General features: G+C 39.0%; 1 protein-coding gene across 4 annotated transcripts in view; it reads left to right on the top strand.

The window, feature by feature from the left end:
• The window catches only part of WDFY3 (WD repeat and FYVE domain containing 3), a 185,231-nt gene that overhangs the window by 117,444 nt on the left and 51,622 nt on the right, over window positions 1-16,165 (top strand). For all 4 annotated transcript variants that reach the window (XM_055796848.1, XM_055796846.1, XM_055796847.1 and 1 more), the window contains 10 exons: window positions 1,683-1,864; window positions 3,311-3,542; window positions 6,377-6,537; window positions 7,580-7,691; window positions 8,102-8,292; window positions 9,800-9,952; window positions 12,206-12,279; window positions 12,383-12,544; window positions 13,924-14,018; window positions 15,741-15,861. In XM_055796848.1, coding sequence (XP_055652823.1) covers window positions 1,683-1,864; window positions 3,311-3,542; window positions 6,377-6,537; window positions 7,580-7,691; window positions 8,102-8,292; window positions 9,800-9,952; window positions 12,206-12,279; window positions 12,383-12,544; window positions 13,924-14,018; window positions 15,741-15,861 — 1,483 coding nt within the window. The remainder of the gene's footprint in view (window positions 1-1,682; window positions 1,865-3,310; window positions 3,543-6,376; window positions 6,538-7,579; window positions 7,692-8,101; window positions 8,293-9,799; window positions 9,953-12,205; window positions 12,280-12,382; window positions 12,545-13,923; window positions 14,019-15,740; window positions 15,862-16,165) is intronic.

Genomic DNA, 16,165 nt, shown 5'->3' with positions numbered 1-16,165 from the left:
CAACAAGTGGTTATCAAAAAATCTGTTCCTGCTTCTGTTCTTTCCTTTTGAGTAGCAAGCACTAATAAAGAATTTATATAACTGTTTGGTCTTTTAAAAATAATAACAATGAAGCAGACTGTCACGAAATGTTCCTTATTTTCACGATAAGCAGACATTTGCATCTGTTGGTGCAAGGGTGGCTGATGGAGCTGTGGGTGCAGCTCACCTCACCCCACAGCAGCTGGTGTCCGTCATAATCAGGTCCGTGGCCTTACAACCCAGGCTCTGCTGCTGATACAGCGAAGGGAAGGCAAGGGCAGCTTGCTGTGGTTACAGTTCTGGAGTGGAATGGATGAGACATCGTGAAGTCTTTGTTTTGACTTGGGCAGAAATGTCTCAGCTCTGAGCGAGCCCTTCAGTAGCAGTGCTTCAGAAAATTCATTTTCCTTAGAACTGCAAAAAGGGAAGAAGAGAAGCCACTGTGCTGAGGCTTGAGTTACAGTTACCTCCAGCCTGTGCTTGATGTGTGTCTCACTAGCCAGACATCGTATTTGTGGTTTTTATTAAGGAAAAAAGCCTCAGGCTTTCAGCTTCATCTTCAACTTCGCTGATGCTTTGTAATTTAGTGTGATTCTGATGCAGATGCTTTGAAAGGCTCTCTTTTTACTTGCATCTTCTTTTGTGCATGACCCTGGTGGTTTAAGCAAGGTAGTGGCAAGCTTATACTGAGTGTCTGTGGCCATGTGCTGGTGGGACAAGAGGGGGCTTCTGTGGGAGGAGGCCAGGGTGGCCCAGTGCCAGATATGGCTGGTTCTGGCCAACTCTGCAGCAGACCACCCTGCAGACACAGCTGAACAGAGCAGCCAGGCTGGTGGTGCCTCTGGGAAAACGTGTGTGAGAGAGGGTGCATGGAGTGAGGAGTAAAGAAAAAAAGCATGAGAAGAAATGCCCTGAGGACAGGAAGGTGAGAGCAGAAGGAGAGGAGGGAGCACTCGAGGTGCTGGAGCCTCTCCTGCAGCCCCTGGAGGGGACCACACTGGAGCAGGTAGCAGGGCTTGTGGAGGAAACCCTGGTGGAGCAGGGAAAATTGTGAGAAGAAAGTCTGGGAAGTATGGGTATTTTTCTTTCCACAGTGTGAGAAAAGTGAAAAATAGCTCTGTAGGTTCGGAGAGACACCTATTACTGCTGACTACTGCTGTAAAAAGGTTTTCAGAAAAAAATTAGAAAAAGATCTTTCTGTGACTTGCATGGCGGTATGAGAATGTCAGTAAAAACTTGAGCAAACTAGTTCTTCCAGCTAAAATTTCAAAGGGAGGGTAGAAGCAGAAAAGTAAAATGGAACTGTCAAAAGTCTGAAATTATCCTGGGAACTTTCTTGGATAAAAATTAAGGTAAAGGAAGAGGAGACCTGTTGGTGATACTACCAAGGCTATACTAGTTTGATAATGTGCAAGTATTTAAGGATGTTCACCCTGTCAAACTATGACAATTTGGTCTGAATACTTTCTCAAAAAGTCTTGTTAATTGTGTGGTTGTTCATATCTTGTTAATTGTATTTGTGTTAACTATGTGCTTTCTAAAAATTTGGCTTTAATGTATTGCTGTAGATTGTTTTTTGTAAAGTCAGATGATGTGTTAGTCTGTTTCAAGCTTCTTGTAACACTTCTGCTGGTGCCCACTAACTGGTACTTTTCCTTTAGTCGATGACTTCAGTGAGGAATCATCATTTTATGAAATTCTTCCCTGTTGTGCCCGTTTCCGCTGTGGTGACCTCATTGTGGAAGGCCAGTGGCATCACCTAGTTCTGGTCATGAGTAAAGGCATGCTAAAGAACAGCACAGCTGCACTCTACCTTGATGGACAGCTTGTTAATACTGTTAAGGTAAAATGATCTTTACAGACTCATTTTTACTGGTTGGAGTGATTTTTCTCTCTCTGCACATATATGTATCCACAAAACCCCACACAAAACAAGAACAAAACAAACCAACACATGACCCCACCCCCCCAAAAACCCAAACCACCACACAGGTCTGAGCCAGCCCTAGTCCTGGTAAGGAGAGAAGATAATGCATACTTTCTCAGGTATGAGCAATAGTAATGCTTAAGTGAAGTGGACACGTTGCATTGAATGTGAGGCAAGTGTGGCACAGCCATGCTGCTGCCTAGGTTAATTAGAAGGACCATAAAGAGCTGAAGAAGACTTACCCAGAACCATGTAGGACATCTAACTGAATAATAGGGAGATTAAAGAATAAGGTGGTCTTACCAATTTATTCAGGTTATTCTGTTCTGAACCCTCTTGCCACTCCAGAAATAGCATCCCTTTGCTGGTGATAGCCACTGAGATGTCTAGCATTGTTATTAGTTGAGTGTAGATAAGACACGCTTAGTAGTAAACGTCAAAATTTTGTTGATAGGTGAAGAAACTGGGAGACCAAAAGCAGGGCGCAGTGAAGAGCACTGTGGACCTGTCCGCTGGCCACAAAGTATTCCTGACCTGTAACTGATAACCAAAGACTAATTGGCACCTGGCAGGTGTGGGTATTAAGGGAGTAAGCTAAGCCTGGTGTGGGGTGTAAATTCACTAGTGTTACTGCGCTGCTATAAGTAAAACAATGTTTTGTCTTTCTACGCTTACCTTTCAGTATTTCTTTTGCAGAAAGAGGGCTATAGTAACTTTACTTGTTTTGTTAATAGCTGTAACACATGAGCATGTATGTGACCATATGTGACTACATTCAATAGCTGGTAACAGAATTTTTACGAGGTAGATAGAAAATGCCTGTGAGATTGTTACTGTCATTATATATAGGCCAGCATCTTATGCATGCATTTGTTTTATTGTCATCTGGAAATCTTACCAAATGGCTTTCGTCATGTTTGCACTTTAGCTCAAAACAGTATAATTATCAAAGGCATGCTTTCACTGGATGAATAAGAAGGAGGAAGAGCACAAGTTTGAGATAGTCTTGCTTCTTTCGCAAAAAATAATGACCGTCATAGAGTACCATGTTTTTAGAATCAAGATACAGCCCCATTTTTCAGTGTTTTTAAGCACAGAACTCACATGTTCTCATTCTGTGTTTCCATACACACCTTCATGTTTTGAAAGCCACTTAACTTCTTATCTATATATTTCTCTTCTGTTTAATGTTCTTCACTGACTTTTGCTGCTGTATGTCATCAGAACACCATGTGTTACATAGCGGTCATTTGGTACATGCCCTGGTTTGCAAAATGCTTGCCTGAATTTCTGACCTTCCTTCTTTCTTTTCATGGCACCCGTGCTCCCTCAATAACTTCACTGTGTTTTTCTTCCTTACAGCTTCACTACATTCATAGTAGCCCTAGTGGGTCTGGTTCTGCCAACCCACCTGTAGTCAGCACTGTTTATGCCTATATTGGTACGCCACCCGCACAGCGCCAGCTCTCTTCGTTAGTGTGGCGTTTGGGCCCTACGCATTTCCTGGAGGAAGTTTTGCCTGCCCCAGGTATTAGCACCATTTATGAGCTGGGACCAAATTACGTCGGAAGCTTTCAAGCAGTATACGTACCATGTAAGTACAATTCACATGGCAGCACTAGTAGCTTGTCCTAGGTGTAGTGGAACCTTTTGTGTGCATATTGGCAGAGGAGGTGAGAGATTATGTGGTAGCAGAGAGGAAAAGCTAGCTGTTCATAGGAAGGAGATTAATAGCTGCTATTGCAGAGGATAGAAATCCACGTTACTGTGTTAACTTAGTTCTGGTAGTTTTTGTACGAGGTACGATAGAAGTGCTTGTATTCCTTGCTTTGGTTTTGAAGCAGTTAGAAATGCTTAAAGCTATCATTAATCATACTGTATATTACACTTACCTGTAGAAAGCGAAATTGGAAAGGCATTTTAACTTGTCAGTCTCTAGTGATAGCACGCATTTGCAAATCTGGTATATATTCTGTACTTTAAATACAGCTGTCTTGAAATATCATTCTTTATAGGGCCTAAATAGGTCAACTGAGGAAAAAAAAAACCAAACAGGGAGGGGTTGTGGTACAGCAGGTAGTCTTTAAGCATTTGTTGAAAACAAATATGGGCAACTCTACTGCAATTTTTTTAAGTATTCTAGTTTGAAATTGAGGGGAGTACAACACACAAAGATGTGAATAATCTTGTTAGAAATGTGTGTCCATGAGTTTGTTTTTAAATAATCACACAATGGATTGTTCATTAGTTCTAGTAAGATACGCGGTCACTAGTGAAATTGTCCTGTTCTGTAGAGCTCCCTGTCTTCCTGTGCGGTTAGAGGACCTCCTCACTAACATCAGTATTATGTCAGAAGATGCTCTCTGCTTTACCTGGCTATCATAAAGCTTTCCAGTGAAACACAAGTAAAAATGGGGAATGTGTCAAGTTGTCTTTCCCCATGAAGACCATAATGTTCCCCAGCTCTTCTGAAGAGAAACTGTCACCATCTCAAGGAAAGAGGCAGTGAGTGATGAGAGTGGTAGGAAAACAAAAGTATGTACAGGGAGTGCGCAGAGTCTTACTTTTCATGGTGAAAGCTTTCCCTAGAGTGGTGACAGGCCACCCCACATCTCCAAATGTAAATGATGTTCAGGCTGTGAAAGAGTGAAGTGTCATGAAAAAGAAGGTAGCTTTCCTTTTCCATCTTGAGTGAAAAACTTAAGGGAGCTGGATTTTGTCATGTATGGATCTGTCACATACTTACTTTTTTGACAGCTAGACAAACCTGGCAGGCAGCTCTGTAGGTATCTGCTAGTCAATTATAATTCCTCCTGGAAGGCATTTTGACTGGTGGTGTCCAGGGTTTGAGTACTGAATTAGCCAAAGCAAATTCCACGAACGTGAATTTGTTGTTTCACTTCTGAGAATTAAATATCTTCCCGCCTTTATGCTAAGGCCATGTTCACCAGGAAGCCCACAGTAAAGTAAAAGAATTCCTCGTTTCTTAGCATACTGGCTTTTCCCAGTGTGGTGTTTCTCCCACACAAACTTTGCTCAGTTCATTGTATTTCAGGAGCAGTGTGCTCCAGAACAAAGGGCGTGTTTTTATTTGGGGCTAAGTTTCTGTTCACATTCTGTACTGTGCCAAACCCTAAGGAGTTTGATAGGGGGTGCAGTATGAGCTCTGTATGTTACCATTTTATCTTGGCCTCTCTTTCCAAAATGCTTAGTTTTGCTTAGTGTAATGATTATTTGTGGGAATCCTGGAGAAGAGTCCTTGCAGTCGTCAGCTGTTGCCCTTTACAGGGAAACTGTCTGACTTGCCTTTTGCCCATGCAGTGCTTCTTTTGGAAGTTTTGTCCCTGTTTTCAGTGAGCAAGATTGCCGTCTTCTGAGAATTTGTCCTGTGTTTAAACAAAATGAAAAACCTGATACTCTTTAAGTCTTGGAAAGACCCTTTAGAGAGCAGTTACTATTTCAGGAGAAGGAATTCCTTTGTTCGCTGAAATGGAGGAATGTTCTCAGGGCATCCATGTGAGCAGAGGATCCAATGAGGATTTCATTTATGGGGAAACCAAGACTTCTGAAACTCTGTCTTAAGTGAGGCTTGACCCTGGTACAACAAGTTATGTAGACACAGAGCTTCTCACTTATTTCAGAGCCTTCATGGTGTTTAAATTCCATTAATGGTTTTCACTGGAGTTGCAGTCACCTTTTGACCTGGAGTTGAAGATGGAGAAGTGAATCTCTATGTTGAGCTTTCAGGTGCTGAGTTTTGCACGCTTCCTCTGAGCATTGTAGACAGCTGTCAATCATAGTGTTTGCAGTGCCTCAAAAGAAGTATCCACTTCCAGAGCAGTAGATACAAAATATTAAAGATCAGTTGTATATTCTCTTCAATTCCTGGGCCTTTTGATCTTTATTCAGTCTTGCATCTGTTATACCATTCTCTAAGGCGGTTTTCCTAGCAAACCGTTGTAAAAAGCCTGTTGTCACAGGCAAAGATGCAGATGTACCAAGTACTTCTCTGTTCTTTTGAGTATTTTTTTTTTCCTTTGGGTGGGAAGGGAAGTGAACAGCCCTTCGGCTATATGCAAATTGAGTACAGGAGTAATGTTGCCTTCCAAAAATTTGGATGAGGAAACCACATCTTCTATTGGTTGGCTAAGCCACAGGCTGCCAGTTGCCCTTACAGGTTAATATTGTAGACCTTCTTGAAAGAAAGTGTTGCTGTGCAGTGCCCTTTTATCTTAAATAGCAGATTCATTCCATGACTCATATGCTATGAAACTACTCTTTTGATACAGCAAGCAAGTATGCAAAGACAGTCTCAGCTGTGTGTAAAACCCTTCTTGGATACCTATTCTTTTTGTGTAAGATTTTACTCTTGAAACTGGAAAGAAAAACAGTGCTATTACTGAAATGAATTTTTATTTTGTCTTTAAGGCAAAGATTCAAAGTCTGAAGGAATCAACCCATCTCCAGTATCTTTGGTACCAGAAGAGAAGGTCTCTTTTGGTCTCTATGCACTGTCAGTTTCTTCATTTACAGTGGCAAAAATAAGGAAAATTTACAACAAGTTGGATAGTAAAGCTATTGCCAAACAGGTATGTTGGAAAATCAGTTGGTTAATGTGTACTACTTGTATGTTCCTTTCTGTTAACTCCTTTCAAAGCAATTTGCTCAATGCAACTAGGAACAATACTTGTCAGAAGAGTTGTCCATAATCACTGTCATGTTTGTTTTTTTTTTTAATTTAAAAATTGAGGGAGATTGTACTCCTAGATTTTACTTGCATTCTTGGAATTAGTAGTAGCTATGTATCTTAGCACCTTTTGGAAGTATTTTGGCTTTGAAATGTAGATGGCAGTTGTACGCCTGTTGAAAAAGTTACATTTATATCATTGAACAATACTTATACTGTTGCAGATGAACAAAGTTGATGGCTTAGTCCTCTGACTGTGATTTGGATTTGGAAACCAGAATATTGGTTTACATTTTACTTCAAAGTACATTAGAAGTTAGTAAATTATTTGTTCAAAACCTATGAAGAAAGGCTGAGAGAGTTGAGGTTGTTCAGCCTGAAGAGGAGAAGGCTCTGAGGAGATGTTGCAGCCTTTCAATACATACGGGTGGCTTATAAGAGCAACGGAGATATATTTTTTTTACCAGAGCATGTAGTGACAGGGCAAGGGGGAACGACTTTAAACTGTGTAAAAGATGGGTTTAGATTTGGCCTAAGGACAAAACATTTTATAGCAAGGGGGGGTGAGACCCTGGAAGAGGTTGCCTAGAGAAGCTGTAAATGCCCCATTCCTGGAAGTGTTTGACGTCGGGTTGGATGACACTTTGCACAACCTGATTCGGTGGAAGCTGGCCCTGCCCACAGGAGGGGGATTAAATTAGATGATTTTTCAACCCAAACCATTCTGTGATCTGGTGGGATTATTTTTAAAGTTAAATTTGTCTTCCTTAAGCTTTGGAGACTGGAGATTTCTCTTTACTTTACAGAATGTCTTAATGACTCTAGCTTAGTTCTATACTGTTACATGTTACTCTTTATCATGAGAGGAAAATACATGTTATGTCCAGGATAGTGTAAAAAAACCTCTTCCCTTTAGCCCCTGCTTTTTTTCTTATTTTGTTCAGCTGGCAATTTCTTCTCATGAAAATGCCACACCTGTGAAGCTACTGCATAACTCAGCAGGGCATTTGAATGGACCAGCACGCTCCATTGGTGCAGCTTTGATAGGATATTTGGGTGAGTTGAGTATCTGAGAATTATTATGTTTAAAAATGATTAATTACTTGTCAATAAGAACTTGGGTCTAGAAGATAAATCACAGAATTGATGAATGCTAATGGTATGTTGGTAAATTTGTTTAACATTTTTATATTTTATGGACATACTATCTTTTTTACTAACGTGGGATGCTTGTTTCAGTTTATATGGGTTACCATTATGAAAATATACTTGATACTTTACCTTAGATCATAAATGATTTTCCATTTGCTTCACCTCCTCTTCTGAGTTGCCATAGTTTTTCTAGTAAGATTCTTTACATGATTCAAGCAATGGTACAATGCAAATTACTTGCATGTATTCACAATGATTTCCTACAAAAATTAGGTTTGATTTTACTTTAACTTCCTTTTCCTGCCTGTGCTCAGGAGTAAGAACGTTTGTCCCCAAGCCTGTTGCCACTACACTGCAGTACATTGGTGGAGCTGCTGCTATTTTGGGACTTGTAGCCATGGCATCAGATGTAGAAGGATTGTATGCAGCTGTGAAGGCTTTGGTCTGTGTGGTAAAGAGCAATCCATTAGCCAGCAAAGAAATGGAAAGAATCAGAGGTTATCAGGTATGTAAGAAATGTTTTAAAACAGACCAGGCTGATTGAATTTCACTCTCTGTGCCAGCAGTTCCCATGGGAATTCCTTGTTATGTTGTGGTAACATGAGTTTCTGCTCTTAAGTTTACTGAGCTCTTGGCTAATTAGCATAGATGAGTTATTCAGGATGGCTTTTAAAGGAGAGAGTGGAAAGTTTTGCTAAGCAGTGTGCACGTTTAGCTGCTTTGCTGAAACTGAGCCTTCATTAATAGCAAGGAAGAGCACGAGAATGTCATTTAGATGATTCTTTTCCCGTGACTCTGAAAACACCCCTGCAAGCCTGGGAGCTTCTGTGTCCATGATCTGCCAGGAAAAGAGGAGGATAGGGACACATGAAGAAAACTGAACAAGTGGACTCCTCCTGGAATAAGGAGACTGCTCAGACTTTACAGTTAGTGATGCTGTTTGCTTTCAAGCTGAAGGCTTCTTATTTCTCCATCAGGATGGGGAAAGTGCAGTCAGTTATGCAGAAGGATTGGTCGACTTACTTGAAAAGATCTTCACATAACCAATGCATTTTACATTTCTTATGAAGACTGCTTCACTGAAGCAGAAAGTTTCTGCTGTAGTTTGGGTGGCATATTTACAAACCTTGTAGTGCTAATGGCTAGTATAGTTACAGCAAAACATATTATTGCATGTAGCCTGTCGCAGACTTGGCTTTGACCAAACAAATCCAGTCTGTGTCCTCTTTGCCCCCTAAGCAGTTAGTGGATCGTCACATATAAGCTTACATTCCACTTGTATTGACCTCAGCAAATAGCATGGTTTGAAAGAGATTCCCAGAAATCTGTATCTCTTTAGTGATGTTTCAAGGAGGATGGTGAAGCTGAACAGGTCAGTATGTTGAGAGTTTTAACAAGTTTGCATCAGAAGACAAGAAATACCTGTAGTACATCTGGCAATTGGTTCTTTCCCAACCCAGATTATAAGAAGTTAGAGCGAGAACGAGGACTGAAAGGGTGACGTCTGCAGTCATGCCGAGGGCCACAAAGGGCAGCAAAAAAAAGAAAGTCAGGCTTATTCAGATTTATGTTGTCCTGGCTACTTTTCTGCGGTGCCAGAATACCTCTCATTTGTGCATGCAGTATTCTAGGGGTGTTCTATTTAAGTTTGCCATGTCCACGGTTGCTGTCTAGGAACACAACTATCTGAGAATGTATCATGTGCTCTCCTGAACTGTGACTACTAGAGAGCTGGGAGGTGTGTGTGTGTGCATGCCTAATCCTCAGGGCCTAGATACTGTCTGCAGTGTACAACGGTTGTTTTATGAGCTGGTGGGTGTCCTGGATGTGCCTCTTTTCTAATCACCTGTAATACCACTTTCAAGCTTTTTTATCAAGATTATCAACTATCAGACATACTTTAAGGGCCTTCTCAAAAGGGATACAGATATGTCATCCATGCTTCTTTGTGCTTAGACAACATTGCTGTGCATTTGTGGGCTACTAATGCCTTTTCTGTTTACTTGTTCAAGTTGCTTGCAATGCTGTTAAAGAAGAAACGATCACTTCTGAACAGCCACATACTACATCTGACCTTTTCCTTGGTGGGAACTGTCGACAGCGGGCATGAGACATCCATTATTCCAAATTCTGCTGCCTTCCAGGATCTGCTCTGTGATTTTGAAGTATGTAAAGCTTCACATAAAAGTGTTGATACTGGGTAGTGATTAAGTCAGATGCTGATAACCCACCTTAAATATTGAACAACAGTGAACTAGGTTGTTATCCTGAGAAGTTACTATTTCATATGTAGTACAGTAAAGCAGCTGAGCAGCAAGATGTTTGGTAACTTCTGCCCATATGGCTTGAATCACTGTAGGAACAATGAATGGGTACCTCAGATGTTTCTGCTTTTTGTTGTTCTAGAAGGTACATTTTGTAGTTTTCTGTTCAGCAATTTCTTTTAACCTGTGTGTTCTGCTGCAGTACATACATCAAGGCGTGAAAGACATACTGAAAATAACAGTAGGAGGTAAACTTTCAACATAGCATATTGAATCACTTTATCATACATCTTATAAATGATGTGTAGAACTTGTTGTTTAGTCTTTGTTTCTTTGGCATTATCTGTACCTGACACAGACTGAGTAGAAGTATTCTGATTCACATACACTGAAATAAATAAATAAATATACCACTACCACTGCTAATCCAACTATAAGATACTGACTTAATAGCGCAAGTCCATCTTTCACAAATGGTTTTATGGAGTTATGCATTCCCTTTTTTAGGTGTCTATTTGAGTATTTCAAATCACCCATGGAAACTTCAAGGGACTTGTCTATGAAAAAACTCTTGCTGCTTACTATAGCCTTTATTTTAATAAAAACAACTGGCCTTATTAACTTTGTTTTTTTGAGAGCTTGAACGCCTTTAATATACCCAACACGCCCCCTTGCCGAGATCAGCAGTACGCTATAATAATGGCTCAAAGAAAGAGGAAATAAAAAGGGCAGATCTGAGCTGCTTTTTTTTTTTTTTTTTTTTTTTTTTAACCTTAGTGGGGTTCTAATACAGAGGAAATTTGTCACCCACCAAAGTTTCCTTATATTTTTTTTTGGCATAATTTTAAAACTAGAAATAAGTTTGTGCCATGTCTAAACAAATTCTTCAGCATCATGTAACTAGTTATTCTTTAACAAACCTTTTAAATTACAATAATGCTTTCTTTGTGTTCACAAAATTAAGTGTAGACTTAATAGGAGATATTATATCTACAAGAGGTGCAGAGAGAAGAGTGTGAATCACAGCCAAACTCCTTTTACAGTGAGGCATGAATTCTACTGAAGAGTAGTCTTCTCTTTCTCTTTCTTTTTCTTTCCACCATAAAGGATCCAGCTGAGAAATTTCATCAATGGTATATAGTCACTCAGACAGCAACTACGGTACAAAAGGTCCAATTTTGTATTGTCTAGTTCATGTCTGTCGTCTTTTTTCCCCCTGAGGAACAAGAACAACTGGAGGATGAATACACTTAAAGAGACTAAAAAATGTGCAAGTAATAGGCCTGTGAGTCACTAAGCAGAAACTTTCCAAAAGCCTCAGGTTTTGGCTTTTTAAAAAAAATTATTTATTTTATTTCTGTATTCTGAAATCAGTGACCCAAACATTTCACTTCAATTGGATAAATTAGATGTTCTTATTCTTATGCTAAACAGGGAAATGAAAAGATTTGTTCTGATCATTTTAGATTATAAGATTGAAGAAAAGCAAAAGCTAGAAAGCTTTTCATTTAAGCCAGTTTTATACACTAGAGCACAAGTATTAATTATGGTTTGTTCGATAGCAAGCCAATCTTAAGATTTGCAGCTATAACTGGAGTTTCTGGCTTTTATATCTTTTATTACTTCTGTTGATTGAACAATTGAATATTTACTTTTTTTTAGAGGATCTAAATCATTTTAGATGGTGTGCAGGAAGTGCTGGGTAAAAATAAGAAAGAAAAATCAAAATACGGAAGACCTTGAGTTTAATCTTGGTAGAAGACAGTAAGTTAATTTTACGTCTTCACTTAAGCCAAATAAACGTAACATGGCATTTCTCATCAGCCTTGTAAACCCCAATAACTCCTTGTGTAGCTTTTTTGTCAAAAGCTCCTTTAAAAGTTTTCAGCGTGATAGGCTTATGGAGAATATGTTTGGTACCAATGTGTGTTTCTTTAGTCTTTGCTGGTATACCTAATACTTCTCTAAAGTTGAAAAATAAACATTTGAGAACCTTGCAATGAGCTTTTAAGCACAATGGCCAGGTAAATCGTCATGCAGACTCACAGGTTTAATCTCTTCAAGCTTTTTATAACCTTTGGTATATTAATGTCAGTTTTTAATATTAAAGTGGATTTGTGTACAAAACATTTAATTGTTTATTCTGTATTTCAGGTCTGGCTTCATGCACCCTATGAGCTTCATCTGTCATTATTTGAACACTTTATTGAACTTCTTACTGAGTCAAGGTATGAGAACGATGCCAGCCTAGTAATGAGACTTACAGGATTAGGCAATATGTAGAGGATGCTCCAGTTTTAAATTGCCACCTCCTTTCTTTCCTTTTTTCAGTGAAGCAGCAAAGAACGCAAAGTTAATGAGGGAATTCCAGCTCATCCCAAGACTACTCTTGACTCTTCGAGATATGTCTCTGTCCCAGCCTACTATTGCTGCAATTAGTAATGTGCTGAGCTTTTTGCTTCAAGGCTTCCCTAGCAGCTATGACTTGCTCAGGTAGCCCACACCTTTCATAATTCATAATGTTTGTGATCTTGGTCAAAAATACTTAAGGATCATACTGCTGTGGAATAAGTAACATGAACTGCTCATATACTGAATTTTTTCCTCTAAGAGCTAGGGTGAACTAGATATAGGCAGTAATTTTGTTTATGCCTTGATTTGCATATTAAATTCAGTTTGTATCTTAACCCAAGTCTAACTGAATGATTAAATGGCTTAATGTTCTGCAGGCTGTATTGCAGCTTCTTTGTTCATGTGAAGCACTGAGTGCTTTTCTTAAATACTGTTGAATATTATTTGAGATGAAATGTAATGATACTTCTGGTTAAAATACAGCTTTGATTACTCTCCTGCATGAAATGTTTAGTTCACGATTTTTCTTAATCATCACTCTGTAAAAACAAACAAACAAACAAAATTTAAGACTGTCAGATACAGTAGTATTAATTCTGACTGATGAAAGTTACGTAAGTTATTGCAGTTCATATGTACAGGAGTATTTGAAATGCTTTTAAATTAGTTCAACTCCCTGATAACTTTTTCCTCATCTCCCATTTCATTATAATGGAAATGGATAAAGTATTGCAGGGCTTGAGAGTTCTTTGCATGCAAGGGGTCATGTTTTCAGCTTCTCACTTTAAGTACAATTAAAAGTATCAGAAGCATCAACCTGAACATCTTACCTGTCTTTATTTTAATCATACAGGACAAAAAAATGGTTCAAGAATAAACCCATTGATTTTATGCGTAAACTGTTATGGAACAGCCTATCTGACTATTCTTTTTTCTCCTTGCTGGACATAAAAATGAAAAATACTGTATAACTTGGGAGAAGTTATAGTAGCTAGGGACCATTTCAGGTTAGCTCCAGAGGAAAGAGGAATATATTGCATCTCCTTTGAGTGGCACATCATTGTCTTGTCTTGGATAACCCTGACCTTGTTTTACATCACCTCAAGCTATAGGTATAAATGTCTTACCAGAGTCAAATAATCACTTGTTTTGATGTAATACTTGTTCAGTTATAACGGTTAGAGAATAATGTTTTGTTTTCCTTTGTTTTAACTTGTCATATTCCTTTTACTAGGGTTTGGTGGTATCTCCTAGTTTCCTTTCTTGAATCCTAGCATTTTCAGGGTCACTTACCTGCAGACTTGCCTGCAAAGATTCCAGTAATTACTACACGTTAATTTTTTTAGGGGTAGTAGTTTTAGATGGAGACAGTTTTCCTCAATATTCAGAAGTGAGAAAGCTGACATTTTTTTGGTGTCTCTCTCTCACTAGCGTTACGGATTTCTATTTAAGTTGAGTTATTGATAAATTAGAGTGCATTTGTCATATCAATGAGTGATGTTTTTTCTGTATACATCAAGGTTTGGGCAGTTCATCTCTTCTACATTACCTACATTTGCAGTCTGTGAGAAGTTTGTAGTCATGGAAATAAACAATGAAGAAAAGCTTGACAGTGGTAAGTGATGACATGGCTTAGAAGCAGTAGAAGAGAAATAATTTGTGATCTCTTCTGTGCTTAAATACATAAAATGTAGAAGTAGTGTCGTTAGCTATATTTTTATTTTGTTATAATGTGGGGCTGCCTGTTAGTTGTGGTACTTTAGTTTTCAGCATTGCATGCAAAGCAGTGCACGACCCGTGTACTTTTCTTTTGTTTTCCTTCATTTGTCACTGCATGATTTTGTTCTGTTTCCTGCATTTGCTCCTTGAAATCAGCTGTGCATCTCTGCTTCTTTATGGGGAGAGGAAAAAGACAAAAGTGGATTACTAGCTGCATCTGCCCTCCCAGTGTGGAGGAAGTGAAAGGATTAACTAAGACAGCCTAGTTATTTTTTTAGGCAAAAAAAAAGTTTTACTGTTCTTTGGGAATGTTTATGTGGAACTGTTTTGAAACCATTTCTGCGCTTGTGTTCCTAAAGAAAAAAAGCTTATGCAGTTGCATTTTCAGTCAGTCTCTCTGAACAGAAGTGTTTTAGCCCCACAGTGGTTGTCACCCAAATAACTAGAAGAGAGTGCTCAAAGATTCTACATTTCTCGATCACTTGGAAATATGTTGGTGCACAGGGACAAGTGAGGAACAAGTGTTTCTGTTTTACAGTTAGCTTTATTGGTTTGTTTTCCCAAAGAACAAGATTTAGGCAATCTGCACATTCATCATTATCCCCCACCCTGTGCCTCTCCTGTTCCTTCTAAATATGAGATTTTTAGTGAAAAAGCAGGAGTGGATGTTGGAGAGAGATCTGGATTGGTGTTCTTACTCCAGGCCAGCCATAGTTTTTTTTTTCCCCAGGCTAATCACAGCCTGAGCTGCTTTTTGCCTACTTGGAGGACTAAAGAACCTTGGGGAGAAATTCAGGCTGTGGCAGGAATGGAAAGAGAAGCTTTTTAGGCAAATGGCATGAGTTTTTTAGGTTATCAGTCTTCACCAGTTCTGTATTTCTGCTGTAGAAGTTGCTTTGTGTTCATGTCTGTGACTTGTGCACAAAACCTTAGCCCAGAAAGTGACCATTTATCTATCTTCATTTTTGCATACATCACTCTTTTGAGAACATAATGTACAATAAGAGGGATTTGCAGAATAGCTGTAAAGCTAGGCCTCAGCTGCATCTATTGGCTTGTTTTGCAGCAAGTGTGTTTTTCAACTGATGATTAATTTGGGGATCTGTTGAAAGAAAAGAAAACTGATTTTTCTCCCCATTTCTGAGATTCAGAGGGAGTTCGGAAGCATCAGGTTTTTCCCTTGGGATTCCCACACCCCATCCCCTTCACCTCTCCAGACTGCCTAATGCAAAATGTTTACCCAGATACCATGTTGTGGGGTCTTGGGGGGAGGGAGGGGTAGGGGTGGCGTGTGTTTGATTATTTTTATGGCTCTAACTGCCTGGAGTGACTGGCTTAGCTAATCTGGACCACTTTAGATTATTGTCTAAGAATTATTGCAATTCCTTTTTACCCGTTCTTCAAGCTGACTAAACTGTGTGACAACGATGATGGGGCATGAAGCATTTCTCAGGAGCATGTAGCAGGCTGCCATGTACTTTAGTGTGGCTTCCTCACAACTGAGTGGGATCAGGTTGCATTTGCTTATGTATGGAATTTATGAATAGCCTTTAAAACACCTGAGTTCCAAAACCCTAATTTTAAATGTTGCCCCCTTTTTTTTAAAAAAAAATTTTAGGAACAGAGGATGATTTTGGAGGACTTGTTTCAGCTAATCTTATTCTACTGCGGAATAGGCTTTTAGATATCCTTCTGAAACTTCTATATACATCTAAAGAAAAGACAACTGTTAATTTGCAGTAAGTACAAAAAAAATCGAGGTAGAGAAAAGATGTAATTTTTTATTTCAAGGGGGAGAATTATACAGTCCCCATTTGATTCACTAATTGAATTGTGTAATTTTGTAGGAACTATTGAATGATTTATGCAGATGTGACTAAATTAGCTTTGGGTATGCTAGCAGAAATGGAATGCATGATTATTGAGTTTTATGCAAGGATGATAGTACTAAGCAGATGTTGGTGTAACTAACACGTATCTTACAGCTATTGCATTAACTGGTTTTTGTTTTGAATCTTTAAAAAAGAAACTTTCAGACCATGA

Source organism: Falco peregrinus, chromosome 2 (genome assembly GCF_023634155.1).
Source record: "Falco peregrinus isolate bFalPer1 chromosome 2, bFalPer1.pri, whole genome shotgun sequence".
NCBI lineage: Eukaryota > Metazoa > Chordata > Aves > Falconiformes > Falconidae > Falco > Falco peregrinus.
Note: the sequence above shows the minus strand (reverse complement) of the source record. Positions and strands in the feature narration are given on the sequence as shown.